Genomic DNA, 20,248 nt, shown 5'->3' on the forward strand with positions numbered 1-20,248 from the left:
GCCGCGCTGCCGTACGGCAAGATGGCGGAGCCGGGTCACCCCGGCCCCCCTCGCCGCTGGGGAAGGGGTTTCTGTACGGCACAACATGGCAGCCGCCACATGGCCGCCGCCATTTTGGCCGAGGTGCAGCCGTACGGCGCGGGGCAGGTGGGGAAAGGAGGGGTTCGCTCCCTGAGCCTCTCGCTTGCCTCGTCGGCGCAGCTGGGCATCCGCCTCCCGACGAGCCACTCGCTCCGTGGCAGCCGAACTGTGAAAGGCTTCTCCGAGTGGGGCGGGCATGGTGAAGGGGGTTACTCTCACGGGGAACGAGGGGGCGGGGCTGGACCGGTTCCGTACAACACGATGGCGGCGCCCGTATGTCACATCATTCCCAGGTATACGTGTTACGGGATGCGCCCGTCGTCGCTCTGCGCAAGGAGCGGAGCCCTCACACTCCGCGCCGCCCTCTAGCCCCAGCCCCGGCCCCACCGCCGGCCTGCTACCTCCCCGCGCTTGGCTTCGCCTCTCCGTATGGCAACATGGCAGCTCCCTTGTGCGCTGCCAGCGGCGCGTCGCTCCGAGCTGTGACGAGACCACTGACAGCCAATCGGAGCGGAGGCCGGCGGTGAGCGACGCTCGCATTGGCCGGGAGGGACGCGTCGCGCCAGCCGCCGCGCAGGGCTGCGCCGGGCGTGAGTGTCGGCGGCGGCCGCAGCCTCGGCGGGGCCGCCATGGACGCAGGTGGGTCCCGGGCGGGCCCTGCCCGCGGCGCGGCGGCCACGGTTCCCCTCGGGACTCCCCGGCCCGGTCCATCCCGGCGGCCGCTCGAGGCCCGCGGCTCCCCGGCGTGGGACGGGCGAGGCGAGGAAGGCGTCGCTTTCCGCCCTGGGCACGGCCCTGGGAACCGCGGCTCTCTGGGGCCCGGCCGCCCCCCGCGGTGGGGTGGAGGGGAAGGCGGTGGCTGCGTGGCGCTGGGGTGAGCCGAGGCAGGCCGGAGCTGGGCGGCGAGTCCCTCCTGCCCTCCCCAGCCCCGGTGCTGCCGTGGTTCCTCGAAAGCTCCGAGTTCTGCAGCCGGGTCGGGTCTGCCCGGGGGAGAACGGGAGCGGGGAGCGGTGACAGGGCTGGTGTCGCTGTACCCCGCTCCCCGTGAGGGCTCGAGGGGCGAGAAGGCAGCTTGGGGGTAAGAAGGTGACTTTCGAGGGGTGAGAACGTGTCGTTGGGGGTAAGAAGGCGACTCAGCCACTCACCACCCCCTCAGAGGGCTCTAGCAAAGCTGTTTATGGTAGAGATTTTGGGTTCGTGCGGGGTAAAGTAAAAATAAGTGTTTGGCACTTGTGTTGGGACCCGCTTCCATCCAGCCTTAGCGTAGTAGCGGCTTCCACCCCCTTCGCAGAGATAAGTGTTGTTCCATAACAACAAACGCTTCCCTGTGCTCCGTGGGCTCCTCCCCCGCGCCGCCGAGCACGGTTATGCCGGGGATCCGTAGCTCCTGTCCCTCCTGAGGGCTGTCCTGACTTGTTTTGGCCTTCGTGCCGCCGCTGTTGTCAGCGTGGTCCGGCTGAGAGCGGTCCCGGCCCTGCCGGAGTGTCCTCGGATCCAGTGTCACACCTGGGGACCGGATGCGCTCCGCGGGGTGAACCGGCATCCCCTGACCCTGGAGATGTGTTTGCTTTCCCTTGGTGTGAGCCCTGCAAGGAAAGGAAAACTTTGCTGTGGTGGATGGCCGGGCTGGATCTCCTCCGTGAGGAGAGGAGAATCTCTGGGCTCGAGCCCCTTCGTGTCCAGCCCTGCTCCCGAGATGGTTGGGGAGCTGGCAGCAAAACTTGGAACTGTTTGCTCCAGGCCTTCAAGGAAGCACCACACTTCAGTAACCTGACTTTCCTCACTGTCTGTCTCTTAACTCCTCGTTGGTGCTTGGATAATCAGGATTTGTCTTGTTTGAAAGAGCTTAGGGGAAAGAAAAGATTTAATCTTTCTTCTGCAAAGGGCAGAAGTAAGGGTTTGAGGTGTTTGGTGTTTTCCAGCAATGTGTTTTATTAAAGTGGTAAATTTACCTTCTCTTCTTGACCGTCTTTGAAATGTTCCACATCCAGTTGTGTTCCTCCTTTGCCTTGGGTGAGGTACCTGTATCAGCTAAAGGAGAGATCATCCACCTCGTTTCTGATCCTTTTGTGGTGGCTTTAGTTGGAGGCTAAAGGATTTGGGGAGGTGTGAGAGCCAGGCCTTTTCAGAGAGTGGGGAAGCCCCAGCACCAGTCTGGGAGAGGAGGTATGGCAGAGCCGGGCTTTCCTTCAGTGCCACGCTCCAAAGCTCGGCTTCGGTGTTTTGTGTGGGAAATTCTTCAGCAGGCAGACTGACCAAGATGCTCGGTGCTGGGGAAATCACCTGCCCTGTTTCTGTTTGAGTCACCCAAGCCTTCACTTGTTGTTACTTGTTTCCCAAAGTTGTGGGAAACAAGTTAGCGACCGTCACAGGCTGTTGCAGGTTTGGCCTCCAGCACATTTGCAAACTGACAGCAGCACTAAGGGGCTGCTCCCAGCACCCAGCTGTGCCTCTGGGTGTGTTTGCTACAAGTTGGGATAATGTTTTTGTCTTGAGTGTTTCATTGTGCTGATTAGGACTATGAGAAAGGAGGGAAAATTTAATCTTCTGCCCTAATTCTGTATATTTAGAGAGTTGTTCTTGTGTCAAGATGCTGGGGCATATCTCCTATGAGGAAAGGCTGGGTGAGCTGGGGGTGTTCAGCCTGGGGAAACCTCAGAGCCCCTTCCATGGCCTAAAGGGACTCCTGGAGAGCTGGAGAGGGACTTTGGACAGGGGCCTGAAGTGCCACCACAAGGGGAAATGGCTTCCCACTGCCAGAGGGCAGGGTTAGATGGGATATTGGGAAGGAATTTTTCTCTGTGAGGGTAGGGGGGCCCTGGCACAGGTTGCCCAGAGAAGCTGTGGCTGCCCCATCCCTGGAATTGTTCCAGGCCAGGTTGGACAGGGCTTGGAGCAACCTGGGATCTATTGGAAAATGTCCCTGTCCATGGCAGGGGGTGGAATCAGATGAACCTTAAGGTTCCTTCTAGCCCAAACCATTCTGGGATTCTGCTGTGGCATGTACAAAGCTTTGCCTTTCCTGCTGAGGCTTTCTGGGGTGAGGTGTGCCCATGGGGCAGTGATGCAGCCAGCCTCCCCTCCTTCCCTTGCTGTGCAAAGCTCCTGGAAAGCGAGGCTGCCTTTCTCAGACTGAGCTGTGCAGGGCTGACACTCTGTCTTTTAACCATAAAACTGTGAAGTTGAGCTGTCGTGTTTTGATGTGCAGAGACTGCACATCCTTCTCTGCGGAAATTGCTGCTCCGCTGTCCTGGATGCTCAGAGGTCGGTAATTAAAACAGACCGAGGGCTTTCTGAAGGTGAAGTTTTGGAGCACTGCCTGAGAAATGTGCTGATCTCACCCAGCTTCTGCGGCTCTGAGAGGAGCAGCTTCAAACAGGATTTCTGCTTGGTGAATTTCCAGATGTATTTCTCTTCTTCATCTCTGGCTACAAGAAGGGGAGAAAGGCTCCTTGTGCAGTCTGTGACCTTCTTTGTGCCCTGCCTGAATTGTCTGGGTCCCACTGGCTGGTATTTAGCCCATCTGGGCAATAGCACAATAGGTGGACTTTGGAAAAGTGCTGGAACATGTGAAGGTTGAGGCTTGTAAAAGAAACACTCAGTGACCTCCAGCCTTGTGGGGAGTTTACTGCTCCCATTATAATGTCCTTGATACTAACTGGGAGCAACCTCTTGAATTTTCTCCCCTGTGAAGGAGAAACCTGGACTCCTGCATTTCAACAATTTTCTCCCCAAATGCCAACACGAATGCCTGACCACCTCTTTGGGATGCACAGCTGGGCACACAGGGCCTTGTACAGAGCCAGATGTTGTGCATTCAGCTGAAGGGCTGCAAGCCTGGGACTCTCCTCCCCAGTGTGCAGTGGCATGACACATGTGCTGCATTCCCTGAACGTGTGGTTGGTCCAGCTGGAGATCCCCCTCTCTGCTGACCCCTTCCTCTCCGAGCTTTGGTGGAAGGGGAAGGACTCCTGCAGCCCCTTTGCAGCTGCTGATCCTTGCTGTGAAGTGTCCAGTTGCAAATCCTGTCTTTGCTAAGGACCTGGTGACCTGCGAACTGTGCGGCTGCAGAGGTTGTGATATTTGAGCAGGTCAGGGAATGTTGCTGGGAAGGAGGAGGGATTGTGGATAGCTTGACATTCCTGTATAGCATCATCATTTTCTTTAAGATGTTTGAGACTCCTGACAGAGAGATGGATACATGGCAGGCATAGGAACTGACAAAACAAACCACAGAATACTCCTTGGAGCTTTAAAACCTTCCTGAAAACTTCAGTTTTTATGTTGAGATCATGTTGGTTACCTTTCCAAATCTGGACATTGGCAAGTTTGGGTAGCAGATGGGAAAGAAATCCTTCATTTCCCTGCTAAGGTTTGTTAGAGGAGAAGACTGCAGCAGTAATTCGTTGGGACATTTCTGTGCAAGCAGAACTGTTTTGCTTAGCATGCTGAGGAGTCACATCATGGGGTGGCAATGGGAATGTGTGGCCTGTGCCATCCTAAATGTGCCTGGAACAGTCTTAAGGACTAATTCACACAAGGAACGTGCTTTAAATCTTGTGGGCTGGAGTTAAGGAAGAATCTGATTCAAAATTTGATTTAGGAGCCTGTTGCCATCTCTACTGCCAGAGTTCCTGCTTCAACAGTAGACAGTCTTAGTGATGGTATCTGCTCAATTGTTTTCTTGGACATTTGGAATTGGAATTCCAGGTCAGGGAATCTGGATTAGAAGGCTGAGATACTTCAGGAGGCTGAAGTGTCTTAAGTAGCAGCAGGTTACTCTGGAGAGGCCAAAGCGAGGTGTGGCTTTTGCAGAGAATGGGGCTGACAGGAGCTTGTGGCCTGCTTTAAACTCACGTCACATTACCACAGATTTTATTGCATTTGCTGTGAGAGATGTTTTCAGTCGCTACTTTAACAATTACAGAACAGTCTGTCTTAGCTCTGCTTTAAATTTTAGAGGTGGTTTGTTACAGAATTTGTGCCTGTTAAATCATGTGGGTCTTTTCCTGAATTCCCAGGCTACTTTAAAATCTGTGTTTCCAAACACAGATCTAGTGGAGCACAGCTCGTCCAACTCCTCTGGTTTTTCCTCCCTGTTGTTTGTACCCTGTGCACAACAGCTTAAGCTGCCCTGATCCAAGGGCAACTTGGGCTGCTGGGTTGTTCTGTCATGGTCCTGGAAGATGGATTTTTAGGCACTGATGGATGCCATGCTGTGAAGGGAGCCAGTAAAAGACACAAAAGTTTTGCCTGTCACCTTTGCATGAGCACATCTGCACAGCTGTGTTCCTCACCTTGACACTTGTAAAAGCTTCTGCTGGGTTTGGTGCCTCTGGAGGAAGGACTGAGCAAGGTTTATCTTCCACCTTAAGGTGGTCTGTGTTTCCTGTGTTCTTCCCTCAAAAATTACATTCTCTGCAAGAGGATTTTAACCACTTTGCTCCATGGAAAATTGGCCCTCAACATCAATGCTAAGCTGATGACATGCATGATGGTGCCTGTTCTGGGAGATGGTGTAGCTGCCAGATGAAGTTTTAGATGTTTTCTGCCCCAGGCAGAACCTGGAGCTGGCCTAACCTGGAAATCCCGCTGGAAGAGGCGGGAATGAGCCAGGGCTGGGTCACCTCTGTGCCTCCCAGCTGAGGGGTGCAGGGCACTGGGACCATTTCCTGCCAGTCCAGAGGCTTTGGGGGTGGGTGGGAGCCGCTGGGCCACAGCAGCTCTGATTCTGTACCTTTGTCTGGTTTTAAAAGCAAAAGCTATCAAAGGTCTGTGATTTCTCCTTTCTCTTTCTAGCTACTCTTACCTATGACACCCTCAGGTTTGAGTATGAAGACTTCCCTGAGACCAAAGAACCCGTTTGGATCCTTGGCCGGAAATACAGTGTTTTTACAGGTATTTCGTGTGCACAGTGCAGTGTTTTAAGGCTCCAGAGGACTTTGTTGGTGTTGCACTTGTGTTTTAGCTGCCACGCTTCTGTCTGTCTGGCCATTTCTGTGGACTCTGGAATATTTTTGTGCAGAAAGTTACCATATGGAAGTTGTTGGGACATGTCATGAGGGCAGGATGGTGGAGGCAGGGGGTAGAAGGATGATTTGCTGCTTCCTAATTTGCCTGTGGCCATAGTGTCTTTGGGTTGATTTCAGCTATTTTGGGGGGCAAGGGAAGTGCATTGTGCACAGCAGTACTGCCCTGTTCCTCAGCCAGACTCTGCCTCTCCGGGCCTGCAGACTGTGAGGAGCAGAATTCCTTGGGAGGGTGAGTGGGAGGTGGGTTTAGCTGTCTTGGTGCTCCCCTGATGAGTGTGCCTTTCCCTGCTGAACACTTTTCAGAGAAGGAAGAGATCCTTTTGGATGTGACCTCTCGGCTTTGGTTCACCTACAGAAAGAACTTCCCTGCTATTGGTATGTAGACAGACATCCTGGGAATGATTGTAACCCGGTTATCCCGGGTTAATACAACAGTCCCCACAAACATGACATCATTTCCATTCATAAGAATCTGAAATGTGCTTCATCTAATTGATTAGACAGACTTTTTGTTTATCTGATAACGAGAATTCCTCATCCCCTTGGGTAGGAGGGATAGCAGTGGTTTTTAAAAGGACACAAGGAGGGGTTTGGGAAGCCTGCTTTTTTTTCAAGCAACATCAGAGGGTTTTTGTACTTCATCCTACATCAGTCTAGTATGAAATATTATTGAATTATGGTCTTGGGATTGAAGTGGATTAAAATGATGAAACCTAGAGAATGATACAGAAACTGCTGCCTTTGTGCATCTGTCCCAGACTCTGCCTGGGGTTTTTTTTGTCTAGGGGGTGTTAGGTGCCTGAAGCCTGTTACACGGGGGAGCTGTAGTGATAGGGGACTATTTCCCAGTGAACTCCAAGGAGGATGCCTTTGTTCCTTAAGATATTCTGCATGGCCTCTTCAGGGGTTTGGCTTTGTGTGCTGGGTGCAAGGTGCATCAGAGGAGAGCTAAGAGCAGGTAAATGGCACTCCAAGGCCTGCCCACATCCCCCTTCTGTCACTGTCATCCCCAGCAGTCAGTGGGAAAGGAACATGGCTCAGGTTTGGAAAAGACGCTTCTTCCTAACTGGTCCTTCTGGCTTGTGCTGTTTTTTCCCTGCTGGAAAGCCCTCTGCCTCACAAGCTCTGAGACGTCTTTGATGCAGTTTAATCCCTTTAAATTCATGTTTGTGCACCATACGTAAACATAGGTTTGAGAACAAAGCGTTAGCACATGTTTAACTGGCTCACAGACACGATTTTGGTTTCTTTGTGAGTCATTAAAGGCTGTGGGGTGAAGACAGACCCCATTTTCTGAGTCATTTCCCATTTATACCATAGACATGATCTGCATGTCATATACAGTAAACCTTTTTCAGTATTTTTTCTCCCAGTCATCCCTGTTACTGGTCATCCCTTCCCTCTGTGCTAGCCCACTTAATTATTGTAAGGGTTAGGGAACTGCCTTATGCTAATTTTGTAAAGCATTATCACTTTTGGAGTTTGTACATGGTATGAATTACTGGTGAAATTATAGAAGACAACTGGTGACCATTGAGAAGCTGATTAAATAGTCCTCCAGGTGATTTTTCTCCCTGTTTAGGACAAAAAGAAGAAAGCAGCGTTACAAAGACTTGCAGAAGCTGTGCCCAGGCACAGATTACCTACTGTGATCACACTGAACATTTGATCTCTGGTCTTTGTAGTAACAGCCAGAGCAGCAGTTTCCTTTGGAAGGTCTGTCAGGGAATTGCTTTCAGCCTTGTGTCCTTTGTCTTAGAGTTTCCAGCATGAGCTGATATCCAGCTTTCTCCAACAATATGTATGTAGGATATGTCTCTTTTCACTGCTTGGGTAGGGCTTTTTGGCTGGTGCCTTTTTTTTGGCCTGACTACATTGTTCATTTTGAAATGTTATTTGTAGCCACTTCTGATGTAGGAATTCCATGGGACTGGTTTGTTCTGCAAGATGAGTTGCCTTCTCAAGATGAGGATTACAAGTTATCTTTAACAAACACTTTTGTGTAGAATTTTGAATGAATTGGGCTGAGAGTCTGCAGCCAGGCTTAAGGGCTTGTTCTGAGAAATTCAACTCTCTCTTGGGCTGTTTGGATTTCCCTTGGAATTTCTTCCCCTTTCAGTTCGTGTTAGAGGAGTTTATGTATTTGTTTTTAAGGGATGCCACTGAGTTACTCGATAAGCACATTTTTGGTTCTCAGTCTTGCGTGTGTAAGCTGAGCTAGTCCTCACTCCTTGCCTCGTTTCTTGGTGAACCTGCTGCCCGTTCATTCTTGTCCCTCTTGGCATTGCCTCACCATTCATTCCCTGTTTATTTTCTGTCCCTGTTTCCAGGAGGAACCGGTCCCACCTCTGACACGGGCTGGGGCTGCATGCTGCGCTGTGGCCAGATGATCTTTGCTCAGGCCTTGGTCTGCAGGCATTTGGGAAGAGGTAAACCAGTGCACAGCCCACAGTGACTTCCAGGGCCACGTGCTCCCATGAGTGCAGTACTTGGAAGAACAGAGATAACAAGGACACAGCTGGGAATTGCTGAGTTCTCTTAACTTTTTCTTCACTCTTCTCAAGTTCAGGGCTTGAGTTCTACTTGGAACTCTCTGGGGATATTTGTATTTTCTGATTTTATGTTTGTTTATTTGCTTTTCTGTGGGTGATGATACTTTATCCCAGCTGTAAGAATGTTTTCTGTTATTTCAAAATTAGCCCTTTCCTGTTGGGAATGCCTCAGATGCTTAGTAATAATATGAGAATGTGAAAATTGAGTTGGTCAGTACGCAGGAAGAGAATTGCAGCTTGCAGCCTCTGGTTGCTAATAAGTACCATATTTATTTAATATATCCCTTGTCTGTCCTAGACTGGAGGTGGATAAAAGGGAAGAGGCAGATGGATAATTACTTCAACGTTCTTAATGCCTTCATTGACAAAAAAGACAGCTACTACTCCATTCACCAGATAGGTAAGAAGAAAGAAATGCTCAGGCATAGCAAATGGGCTGAGGAAGGCTGTCACCTTGAAATAAACTTCCCTGAAAAATCAGAGAAGCAGCCTGATCCAGGGTTTCCTGTGGGGTGAACAGAACACAGGTCATACAGGTGGTCTAGTGATCAAACACTGGGTAGAGCTTCTTCTGAGGCAACACTGCCCTTTGAACTTCTGTGCTGCTGCATTTTGGGGAAAGGATTTGCTCTGTAGTCCTTCAGGATGTGCTTCTCACCCCCATGAAACAGGAAATACTACTGATTCAATAAAGTTTCCAAGTGAGACTTCTTCTCCATTAAATACAAACCTGACTAGGAAGGGATGCAGTGTGGGTGAAATTATTGACTGCATTATTCTGGTTTTGTGTTGTGATGCAGCCCAGATGGGAGTCGGGGAGGGAAAATCCATAGGCCAGTGGTACGGACCAAACACGGTCGCGCAGGTGCTCAAGTAAGTGCTGCCCTTTTCCTTTCCTCCCTTCAGGCAGGCAGTGGGGCTGCTTGGTGTGTGGTGCCTCCGAGCTGACAGGGTTCTGCCTGGCTTTGGAGCATGGGCTGCCTTTAATAACACCCTCCCTCCTCTCACCATTCTCCCCTCACGTCGGTAGATGGGCAGGCAGCTCCCTGGAGTAGGCTGGCATTGCCTAACAGCAGCTTTCCCAGGTCAAAGCACATTCCACAGCATAAATGATAACACCAGTCTCTCCTAATCCAGTTTCTTCTCTCTGGTACACCACCAGCTTTGCCTTGTACTTGTATTAGTCCTTCATTACTTACTTGTTTTTAATTTTCCTCTAGAAAACTTGCAACTTTTGATACGTGGAGTTCCCTGGCAGTACACATAGCCATGGACAACACAGTGGTGATGGAAGAAATCCGTAAGTATGGCATGAAGGCAGAATATGGTATAACCTGGGCAGCAAGAGCCCAGAAAAAAGCTGGAGAGCACAACAAGCATGTTCTGTCTCTGAGAAATTGTTCCCTGTGAGGGAGGTGAGGCCCTGGCACAGTTGCTCAGAGATGCTGTGGCTGTCCCCTCTCTGGAAGTGTCCAAGGCCAGGTTGATGAGGCTTGGAGCAGCCTGGAAGGTGCTCCTGCCCATGGCAGGGAGTGGAAAGGTTGAGCTTTAAGGTCCCTTCCAACACTTGTGATCTGTGAAAGCTGTGTCCAGGTGTGCTAAAACAAGGTGTGAATTGCTGTTCTAGGGCAAGGAAGAGCCTTGTTTGACTTTCATTCCATCTGATGATGCCTCTGCATCAGGAGAGGAGGCTTGCTGACCTTCAGACACCACATAGGAGCTACTTGGTAGGCAGTGTCAGACTTATGGCCACAAGGAGCAAGAAATGAATGGCTGCTTCCTCTCTCACATGATTGGTAGGGAGGGTTCTGCTATTGGACAGCGTAGAAAAGCCAGAAGAGATCTGAAGAGGAAAAGGGCCGACATTGGCATGGGGACAGGATAAGAAGGGAATCCACTACTCTCATCGTTTTAAGGAATAGTCACTGGTGGTTTCTTCTTTTTTCCTTTTTTGTTGTTTTTTTGGGGCATCCTGCCCACAGGCTGGTTCTGTAGGCTGAGGAGCTCTTCTTGCCCGCCCTGAGCCTGTCTGCTCTGGCTGCAGCACTGCAGTAACCAAAGCTATAGAGCTGAGCACCTGCACTGCTGGTTGCTGCAGGCCTGCACAGTCCTGGCCTCAGCAGCTTTCCCATGGCTTGCTTCAGATTAATTCATGAAGCAATGAGCCCACCCAGCACTGCCCTAGCCGTGTTTCTGCTAGGGCAGTGTCTGAAACAGCTGGTGTAGGGTTACAGGGGAGATCGTGGCAGGCACCATCTAGGCTGGCTCGGCTGCCACAGGGCCAGGATCAATAGCCAGGCAGTTTTTGCCTGGAGTGCAGGACAGTCACTTTGTAAAGTCACATCTCTTTGTCAGGTAGTCTCAGTTGGATCTGACTGAGAAGTGTGTGTCTAACCTTAGCTGAAGGTATTGCTGAGGTCCTTGGCTTAAACAAAGGCTAGTTTTAAAACAGAAATTGGATTATCTTTCATCTTTAGCCTGCAAATATCACTTGTAGAGCTGAAGCATGCTGGCTATGAGGCTCGGGTGTGCTGCAGGCTCTGTCTGTGTGGCACTGGCTGTTCAGCACTGATGCTGGTTCAAGTGACGTGTCCATGCAACTTGTCATGGGCAGGGGTGTGTGTGCTTGTTTTCCTCAAATGTGGATCATAATGTACCTGTTCAGGGCCTGAAAGTCACTGTGAGTGGGTCTGAGGTGTTAGATGTCTGTAGATTTGCGTTTGATAACCTTGTACCTCAAACATTGTGGATAAAAGTAATGTTTTAATCTGTTAATTCGGTCACTGATAGGGTTCAGCCAAAGGTTCACAGAAAATGCCTTTTGTGACAGCAGTGAAGAAGCATAAATCTCTATCTCTTCTGTGTCAGTGTTCCATGAGGAAGGGCATCTCAGCTGGGCCTGAGCTGGAGGAGAATCCTATGTACCACAAAGGTGGTGAGAATCCAAGAGCAGTACCTGCCAGCAGCAGCTGCAGCAGGAGAGGTGTTGTGTTTGGTCTGTTGGAATATGTTTGCAGTAAATGGTTTGGATCCAGCTGGGAAGCTTTGGGCAGGTTCTGCTCTGCTGTGGCACCACAGAACTGCAAAGCCTGCCAGGTAGCAAGGTGAATTTAGCCTGTGCCAAGCTCTCTGCTGCTTAAACTGCAGGTAAATACGTTCATACACAGCACAGGATTGCCATGTGCTTTGCCTGATGAGGAAACCTGCAGTGACCCCCCATGCAGCAACAGCCCTGGCTTGGCAGCTGATCTCAGATCATCTGGACAGGTGGGCTACTGCAACAGAAAACCTGCTTTAACAGGAGAAACTGCTACAAATAATGACTTTGAGTTTCCTCAGACCCTTGGGTAACTAAGTCTGTGCATCAGATGCACGCATACACCTTCTCCCTTCTTGAGGAACAGTATAGGGAGGAACTGCAAACATCTGTGCAGGTTGTCTCTCCTCCTGAGGGTTTAGATCAAAGTCCTATTTCTTCTAAATTTGGGTGTAATACTGTCCTCATTCAGCTGGGTTTGAAGCTCTCAGTAGTGAACAAATACCCAGCTGAAATGGCAAATGGCTGGTGATTAAGGTGTTTGTTTACATGACATCCCACCTGCTAGAGTGTCCTGGCATTCAGTTTAGGCTGGGAATAAATTAAATGAGCTTCTGGCATTCTGTCCAACTGCCTTGGCTTCATGATTCTTTAATCATGCTGTGGGTTTCTCTGGGTTTGGGTTGGGTTTTTTCCACAACACCCAGCAAGTAATTAAACTGGCCAGTGAGACAGGTAGGATTGGAGTTGTTTCTGGACCAGAATTTACATAACCTGTGCATTACAGCCTGGCTGTTTGTCAAGCCTTTAGGATGAGGATGCAGAGTGCTTATGTCATGTGTATGGCCTGAGGAGTTCTGTTGCCCCGTATCTTAGAGGCAGAGCTCATGCTGTAGTTGCACAGTTTAATGACTATACTGCTTTAGGTCTGTAAAGTAGCTTGTGAATGATTCCAAATAAAATGTATGAAGGTTTCTGTCACCTTTAGGAAAGTTATAACTACTCTAGACAGGTACCACATTTGTATCTTGCTACAGCACTTAATTACAGGTGAATATTTCCTGTGTTAACTCATAATGCTGTCCTCACTCAGTTCATTCATATCCTCTGTGAACTCCTCTGGAGCTGGACACTCCAGAACTTTCCTCTTTCTACCTACAAGCTTTGTGAATTCAGAACAGTCATCTGACCTGCTAATCAACTCGTCCAGCTTTGTTGGCACAGGTGGTTGCTTACCTTGCTGGAAGAATTTGCATTTTTGCTGCCCAGCAGTTGGTAGCTGTGAGTACGAGGTGCTGTGGCTTGGCGTGAGCTCAGCTGAGCCCTGCAGCAGCTGTGCACACACATCACACAGCCCCAGAAGCTCTTCTTGGGTTTAAGTGCTGGAGGCTTTTGGTAAAGAGCAGTTGTTGATCAGAGGAATGACTCAAGGTCTGGAAACAGAGTCCTGATGCTTTGTGCTCCTGTTCCCTTTGCGCAGGGAGGCTGTGCCAGTCCAACGTGCCATGTGCTGGAGCTGCAGCCTGCCCTGCCCTGGAGTCAGACGTGCTCTATAACGGGTGCCCAGAGGACGTGGGGCTCAGAGAGAGGCTCGCCCTGTGGAAACCACTGGTGCTGCTGATACCTCTCCGCCTCGGGCTCACAGAGATCAATGAAGCCTATATTGAAACACTAAAGGTACGGAATCTGCAGCTGAATTCCTGTTGGGGTGACGCTTAAGGATCCTGTTGGGAATTAAGTAATTACTCAGAAGTCATTGCAAAAGAAAAATGTGTTTAGAGACAATCCTTGTTAAAAGTCAGGATACAGGTTCTTGCAAGCTGAAGTCAGGAAAATGAAGGGGCTTGAGGGGTTGGGTCTTTCTTGGTTGGGTTTGTTTGTTTTTCTTTTGAGGATCTTACCCACAGCTTAAATCTCAGCCCCTCTTTGTATGCAGATGGTACCAACCTGCTGAGGCCTTTGCTCAGCACAACTGTACCCTGCTTGGTGGTAACCTGAGTGTTAGTTAATACAGTGTTGCACACTCTCTGTGGCTCAGATGCTGAAGTTTGTGCTGCAGACTGAGGCTAAGAGCTCTCAGGTGCTTGCAGATTGGGGTACTGAGAAGCTGCAGAATTTAGGGTGAGCACAAGACAAAGAGCACAATGCTAACAAGCTCTGAGCTTGGATAAGAGACCTCCAGATTCAGATTTGTGAGAGGTTACTTCCATTAAATCAGTAGATCAGGCTTGGCTGCTCCAGGTGGATAAAGAACTTAAACTGTTTCCTGAATGATTTTTCCCTCCTGAGAGCACTGTTGCAACCTGATGACAGCTCCAGGGATCTTGCTGCTGATTGCAGCAGAGCCAGGACTTGCCCATACCAAGTCCTGGAGCAGTGCAGCTTCTTTCACTTTGTCCACCTGTGTACTCCTGTCAGCAGCTAAAAGTGTTTTTGATCTGCTTCCACGTTCCTAGAAAGCCTTGTGTTGCAGCCTGATGGAGATTTTCTCCAGAAATTGCTGGTTTTGCCGCTAGAATTGTTGATTTTCCATGTCCCTGTCCATCTTTCCCGCTGCATTTTTGGATGTTTGCCTTTGTTCCCACCTGCTGTTTCACTGTCTGTCAGCTGTGTGTTTTCTGTGTTGCTTTTCCAGCACTGCTTCATGATGCCCCAGTCGCTGGGAGTGATCGGAGGGAAGCCAAACAGTGCTCACTACTTCATTGGCTATGTAGGTGAGTGCCCAGAGGGCTGCAAAGACTGTCCAAAGAATCTCCCCCCGGCTAAAAAATGCTTGTGGGGTGGCACAGCTCTCCTGCTTAGCCTGTGGTGCGTGCTGCAGGGTTCTCCTTTCCTGCTGGAAGCATGGAAGGCTGCTGTGGGCTAAACCTCTCACCTGAGCAAATCAGATTTGAACAGTGGCCATAAACTTCCACTGTGTAACACTAAATACGGTCTGTGGAGTGCATAGAGCCTGCTTCCTGCATTCAGAGCTGACTTCCCTCTGTGGCTTGGCTGAACTTAGCTATTCTTCAGGTGTTCTTCAAACCCTACAAACTCTTATTACTCTCCTCCTTCCGTCTGGTTTCCTCTCTGCCAGAGACCTCAGGTTCTATGTGCTTTAGATTCCTGAGGTCTATTTAAGCTCACCCAGGAAGGGATGAGCAGGAACAACACTCAGATAGAACCTGTGCCTCAGTCCCAGGGTGTCACAGTGGAGTGGCCACCATGGTTGTGCTGGCAGCTGTGCCTGGCTGAGAAGCACTTGGGGAAGTGGCTGAAAGCAAGATGTGCCTGGAATGAGGATTCCTCTATGGTTACGAGAGCCGGCTGTACCGTTGCTCTTCCTCCTCTTTCACCACTTCTCATCCTCTGGCATGGTTCTTCCTGCTGATGTGTCCTTGCCTCTGTGCCCAGGTGAGGAGCTCATTTACCTGGATCCCCACACCACGCAGCCGGCGGTGGAGCCCAGCGACAGCGGCTGCCTCCCCGACGAAAGCTTCCACTGCCAGCACCCTCCGTGCAGGATGAGCATCGCCGAGCTCGACCCCTCCATTGCCGTGGTGGGTCCTGTTCCCCATCACCCCAGGAGCAGTGCTGGGGTCCCCCTGTTCCACAGGGAGCTGGCAGAGTCAATGCTGATGGGCTGGGTACTCTGCAGTGCTCTGGGCAAGTGCTGCCCTGGGTTTTGGTGACACTGGCAAAGCAGCTCCTCACAGAGCGTGGCTTGTCCCAGGGAAGTCCCCCTTGTATGGCGGTTAAATACCATTCCTCACGGAGCAGTGTCATTCTCTCGGGTCTAGTCTGGGCTTTGATTCCAGCCTTTTGATGGGCAGATCTGAATCCGTTCCTGAATCCATATGATGATGCACCATGGCTTGTTTTCTGTTGAACCTAAGATGCCTGCCCTTTGTTTCCTTTGTTCCTCCTGGTTTTCCTTCTGCAGTAAAGAAAATGTTGATGATTCCAGCACTTGGATAGCCTGGACACATCAAGCCTTTGTGGAGTGTTCAGTTTAACAGGGCAGTGAGGCACGTTTTTAAAGCAAGGCAGTCAGGAGTAGTAACTGCTCCCAGTCCTTATTATGTTACATGGTGTTGACACAGGGCCTTAAGTCTGAAATGATCAATCTAAAATACAGAAAGATAAAGTCTTTTTCTTGGTTTTTTTTTCAGGGCTTTTTCTGCAACACAGAGGCAGACTTTAATGACTGGTGCCAGCAAATCAAAAAGGTTTGTGTTTATGGATCTGGTCAGACATTGGGATAGACTGCCCAGGGCAGTGGTGGAGTCCATCCCAGGAAGTATTCAAAAGACATGTGGATGTGGCACTTGGGGCCCTGGTTTGGTGGTGATATTGGCAGTACTGGGGAAATGATTGGACTCGAAGATCTTGGAGTTATTTTCCAACTTTAATGAGTCTCTGATTCTCTGTACCTGGGAAAGGAATATCAGGTATTTTTTTGTTTCCAAACCACTGCACAGAGACCATATTCTCTGCAGCATGACCCTGTTTTAAGCATATTAAAATAGTTTACTAAACTACCAAAAGGAACATAGCTCTGAAATCCTATTGATGATGTGATTCAAAAGAGATGATTATTACCCCTGAAGTGCACCACCAGTGCAGAGCTGTGGGTTCTCATGGCTCTGCTCTGTCTCCACAGCTGTCCCTGGTCAGAGGAGCGCTGCCCATGTTCGAGCTGGTGGAACGCCAGCCCTCACACTTTTCCAACCCTGATGTCCTGAATCTCACACCAGGTGAGGCCACGCAGGGAGGGAGAGCTGGTGCCTTTGGGTTTCTGGAAATCATGTGGAATTACATGATGACTTCTAGTATGTTCCTGTTCCACCTAGAATTTAACCTGGAGCTCTTGGGTTGATTGATGTAGTTCTTTGGCTTTCAGCTAGAGGTTTGCAGATCCCTCTGTGTCTCAGGAGGATTTTTAGAATAATTTGTGAATGGTGATGGTGACTGAGCAGAACAAACAAGCTCACAGGCTGTCATGGCAGTGTGACTCTGTGGTTTCTGAAGGGATGCTTGGAGGAATCAAAAGCGTCCAGTGCAAAGGCTGAAAACCGAGTTTGTAGGTAATGAAAATGCTCCAAGACAAGGCTGGTCACATTTAGTTCCAGCATAAGGCACTCCTTCCTGGCATGAACCACTGCCAGTAGGAAAAAGGACAAGTGCTGGGTACTAATCTTGCCTGTCAGGCTCTGTTTATTGCATTAATAACAGGACCAAATGTTGCAGGAGATAAAGCCATTGGCTGCCTCTGCCAAGAGCAGTGAGTGTGTGTGGGCAAGCCTATGCTGTCACCAGGCATTGGGTGTCCTCCTGGCACCCTGCATTTCTGGTCTCCCTCTCTCTCTGCCCTCCTTCTTTAAAAGCTTTCATTATCACACTGTCCTTTGCTGTTAAGAATGCTCAATTCCCCTAAACTGTCAATTGATCCTTGCCTGTCCTAAATTGTCCTTGATGTTGTCTTTCCTACTCTTAAAAATGTTTTTGTAATGGATTAGTTGTCCTTCTCCCTCTTCCCTGGCTTGTATAATTCTCTAATAGATAGGGGTAAATGTATCTCTCAGCTGGGACAGAAATCTTCATGGGTATTAGTCCAGACCTGGGCAAGTTCTCCTGTGTTGAGCCTCTTGAGGCAGAACAGTTTTCTACTAATGCAGAGCTGGGGCTTAGGAGGGTTGTACAAAACAGTGGCAGCAGAAATGTGTTTGGATCTGAGAAAGATGACATGCTTCTGTGCTCCATGTAATTCTCTCCAGTGCATTTTCCATACCACTGATTTGTTCTTATCCTCTTCAGAGCCCTCACTCGGGTTTGTCACTGAGTCTTGGAACTTGTAGGCACTGGGCACTCAAACTGTGATGCCCTCCAGCTGCTGGTCTCACTGACAGTCACAGCACCCCACTGAGGCAGCGCTTTCTTCTTCTCTTCCAGACTCCTCTGATGCCGACAGATTGGAAAGGTTCTTTGACTCAGAAGATGAAGACTTTGAAATCCTGTCCCTTTGAAAACGAATAGGAAACTGACTCTGCAAATTTGTGTATGTGTGGGGAGAAGGGGGGAGGGAAGCTCCTTCGAGAGCCTGGGGCTACCGGTTTTCATAGGCGCTTGCTGCCATCCCTGCCTCCCGTCCATCCTGGCATTCCGTGCAGCCTCGGAGCGGAGCGCGCAGTGTCTGCAGTGGGATGAAGAACCCCGAGGGTGTTACAGCCTTACTGGCTGCAGCTGGAATTTCTCAGCAGCAGACGGTTGCTGGAAGTGGATGCAGTGGTGCTTAGGAGTTCAAAGCCTATCTGTTACATCAGCAGGTCAGCTGGGCCTTCCGGGGGAGGCACGGAAATCGTTAGAGCGCTGAATCCTTCCATGGGGACTCCCCTCTGAAGCTTAAGTAGTGCCCACCCATCATTTAGCAGGAGAAATGTCCAGTTAATGCCTTTAGCAGCTTCCCTTCTCACTGGCCAACCTGGACTGCAGCTCACAATGCCAGGGAACAGCAGCCACGTCCCACAGACAGCTGTGAAGCCTCCGGAGTGCCGGTCCCTACGGTACAACTCCTGTTCATGCTCTGCAGGACACTCAGCACTACCTCTCCTGTTCACCCTATGGAAAGGGAATTGAGGGAACTTCTGAGTGACTGGGAATTCAGTAAGTGTGGAGCGGTGCTGTGCTGCTGGGGAGCATCTCAATCCCAGTTTAAATAACAGAAGGAATGGAAGAATAGAAAATGTGTGTGTTGTTCAGTGAGTCAATCCATGTGCTTCTACAGTGGAATAGTCTCTACAGCAAGTACCTTCAAGAAAGCTGCTTTGGACAGAAAACTGAATTCTGCAGCCCTGGGGAAAAAGAGTCCAGAGCTGGGAGAGCTGAAACAGGGCAGCAGAGATCTGCCAGGCATGTGCCAGGCTTCTTCTGCCTGTCCCCCAGTGTGCTGGAATGGTGACTAGGGAGTGTTGTCCTGCCAAAAACCCAAGCTGTAAAACCTCTTGAGGTGCCCTGGGTGTGTTGGTCAGCACTTCCTCCAGCTACTCCTGCCAGACATTCCCTTTCCAAAGCAGAAGAGATGCTTGAAGGTCAAATAGCTTTCTGAGCTGTGTCGGTACCCTGCCTCTGCCCGCTCCCCTCTCTGTGGAGGGTGCCCAGAGGTGCTGTAGGAGCTAACCTGGAGAAACCCCTGTCAGGTACCAGTCCCAAGGGCAGAAAGCCTTGAGAAGGTCCAAATATACTGGAAATTTTAGCTACTTTAAGATGGTAGCTCTGCCTAGGGCCCTTCTCCACAGAGGGAAAAGCAAACTGTGGAAGAGAGCTGTCTCCATGCACACTGCAAGGGAAGTTGCTGCCGTAGTTTCCTTGGTGCGTGCTGCACGCTGCAACCCTGTTTACAAGGCTTTGGTTTGTGCATTCAGGTTTGGAACCTGTCAGATGATGGTAGTGTGCCCAGGGGTGGTGCCACCAGGTTAGAGATGATCTGTTTCCCCCGTGACTGACCTACTGATGCTCTAAGTGTCCCTGTGATACCCAAAAGCAGAGGTTTGAACTGGGAACCACAATGCTTCTGTCACTAAATTATTATTTGCTGCTTTCTGCCTGCTTCTCCTCTTCTCTCTTGTAGTCAGGGGAAGAGGCAGCAGAGGAAGTGGGGCTGTGCTCCATTCATCTGCTTTCAATTTCTATCTGAATAAACAGATCTAATAACTTTGCCTGTCCTGGTGTCCTTGCAGACGTTGAAGGTGGTGGTGGGTAGTATGCAGTACACCAGCAGAGTCCAGAGTGTAGAGGGGCTGCAGGAGAGCTGGAGAGGGACTTTGGACAAGGGCCTGGAGGGACAGGAATGGCTTCCCCCTGCCAGAGGGCAGGGTCACATGGGATACTGGGAAGAAATTCTTCACTCAGAGGGTGGGGAGGCCCTAGCACAGGTTGCCCAGAGGAGCTGTGGCTGCCCCATCCCTGGAAGTGTCTAAAGCCATGTTGGACACGGCTTGTAGCAACCTGGGATAGTGGAAGGAGTCCCTGCCCATGGAAAAAGATGATCCTTAAGATCCCTTTCCAACCCAAATCAGTCTATGATTCTACTGTTTATTTCATGTTCATGGTTTTATGTTTAAGGACAGCTCTGCCAGACAAGATTTTACCTGAGTGCTGACACAACCCCAATAACCAGGTTACGCTCAGCTTAGATCTTTAACAGGTATTCCTGTCTTTTCAGTGTGTTGTCTTGTCCCAGTGTTACTGCCAGGGCCTGATGCGGCATTGCAGGGGCTCACCTTCTTCACCAGGAGTGGCTGGCTGCCAGGTGCCGGGCAGCTGTGGAGGGAAGGCAGCAGCTTTTGCCATTGCAGCTGATGTTGTATTAGCAATTGTTTTAAATATTTAGCTTCCTCTCCCTGCTCATGAATCAGTTCAATCTGCTTCTCTCTGAGTTAGAGGGGATTTAGTCTGTGGAGATCAGAGCAGTCCACCTGACTGGAAGGCGAGTCAAACACCCGGCAGAGAAACCTGAACTCTCCTGGCCATGCCCATCTCTCAGTGTCCCTTGCAAACGATTAACA

General features: G+C 50.1%; 1 protein-coding gene across 2 annotated transcripts; it reads left to right on the forward strand.

Annotated features, from left to right (window-relative positions):
- The first annotated feature begins 628 nt into the window (after window positions 1-628).
- ATG4B (autophagy related 4B cysteine peptidase) lies at window positions 629-19,397 on the forward strand. 2 transcript variants are annotated; one of them, XM_040073714.2, is made up of 14 exons: window positions 629-720; window positions 5,881-5,979; window positions 6,417-6,488; window positions 8,444-8,542; window positions 8,964-9,065; window positions 9,466-9,538; window positions 9,886-9,965; window positions 13,183-13,379; window positions 14,338-14,416; window positions 15,099-15,244; window positions 15,857-15,913; window positions 16,348-16,441; window positions 17,637-17,742; window positions 17,855-19,397. In XM_040073714.2, the coding sequence occupies exons 1-13, from the start codon at window positions 711-713 to the stop codon at window positions 17,708-17,710; spliced, it is 1,182 nt and encodes a 393-aa protein (XP_039929648.1). In that variant the 5' UTR covers window positions 629-710; the 3' UTR covers window positions 17,711-17,742; window positions 17,855-19,397. The 2 variants fall into 2 exon arrangements, with proteins under 2 accessions (XP_039929648.1, XP_039929646.1); XM_040073712.2 differs by having other exon boundaries at window positions 17,637-19,397.
- The last annotated feature ends 851 nt before the right edge of the window (window positions 19,398-20,248 follow it).

This window comes from Hirundo rustica, chromosome 10, assembly GCF_015227805.2.
Source record: "Hirundo rustica isolate bHirRus1 chromosome 10, bHirRus1.pri.v3, whole genome shotgun sequence".
Classification (NCBI taxonomy): Eukaryota; Metazoa; Chordata; class Aves; order Passeriformes; family Hirundinidae; genus Hirundo; species Hirundo rustica.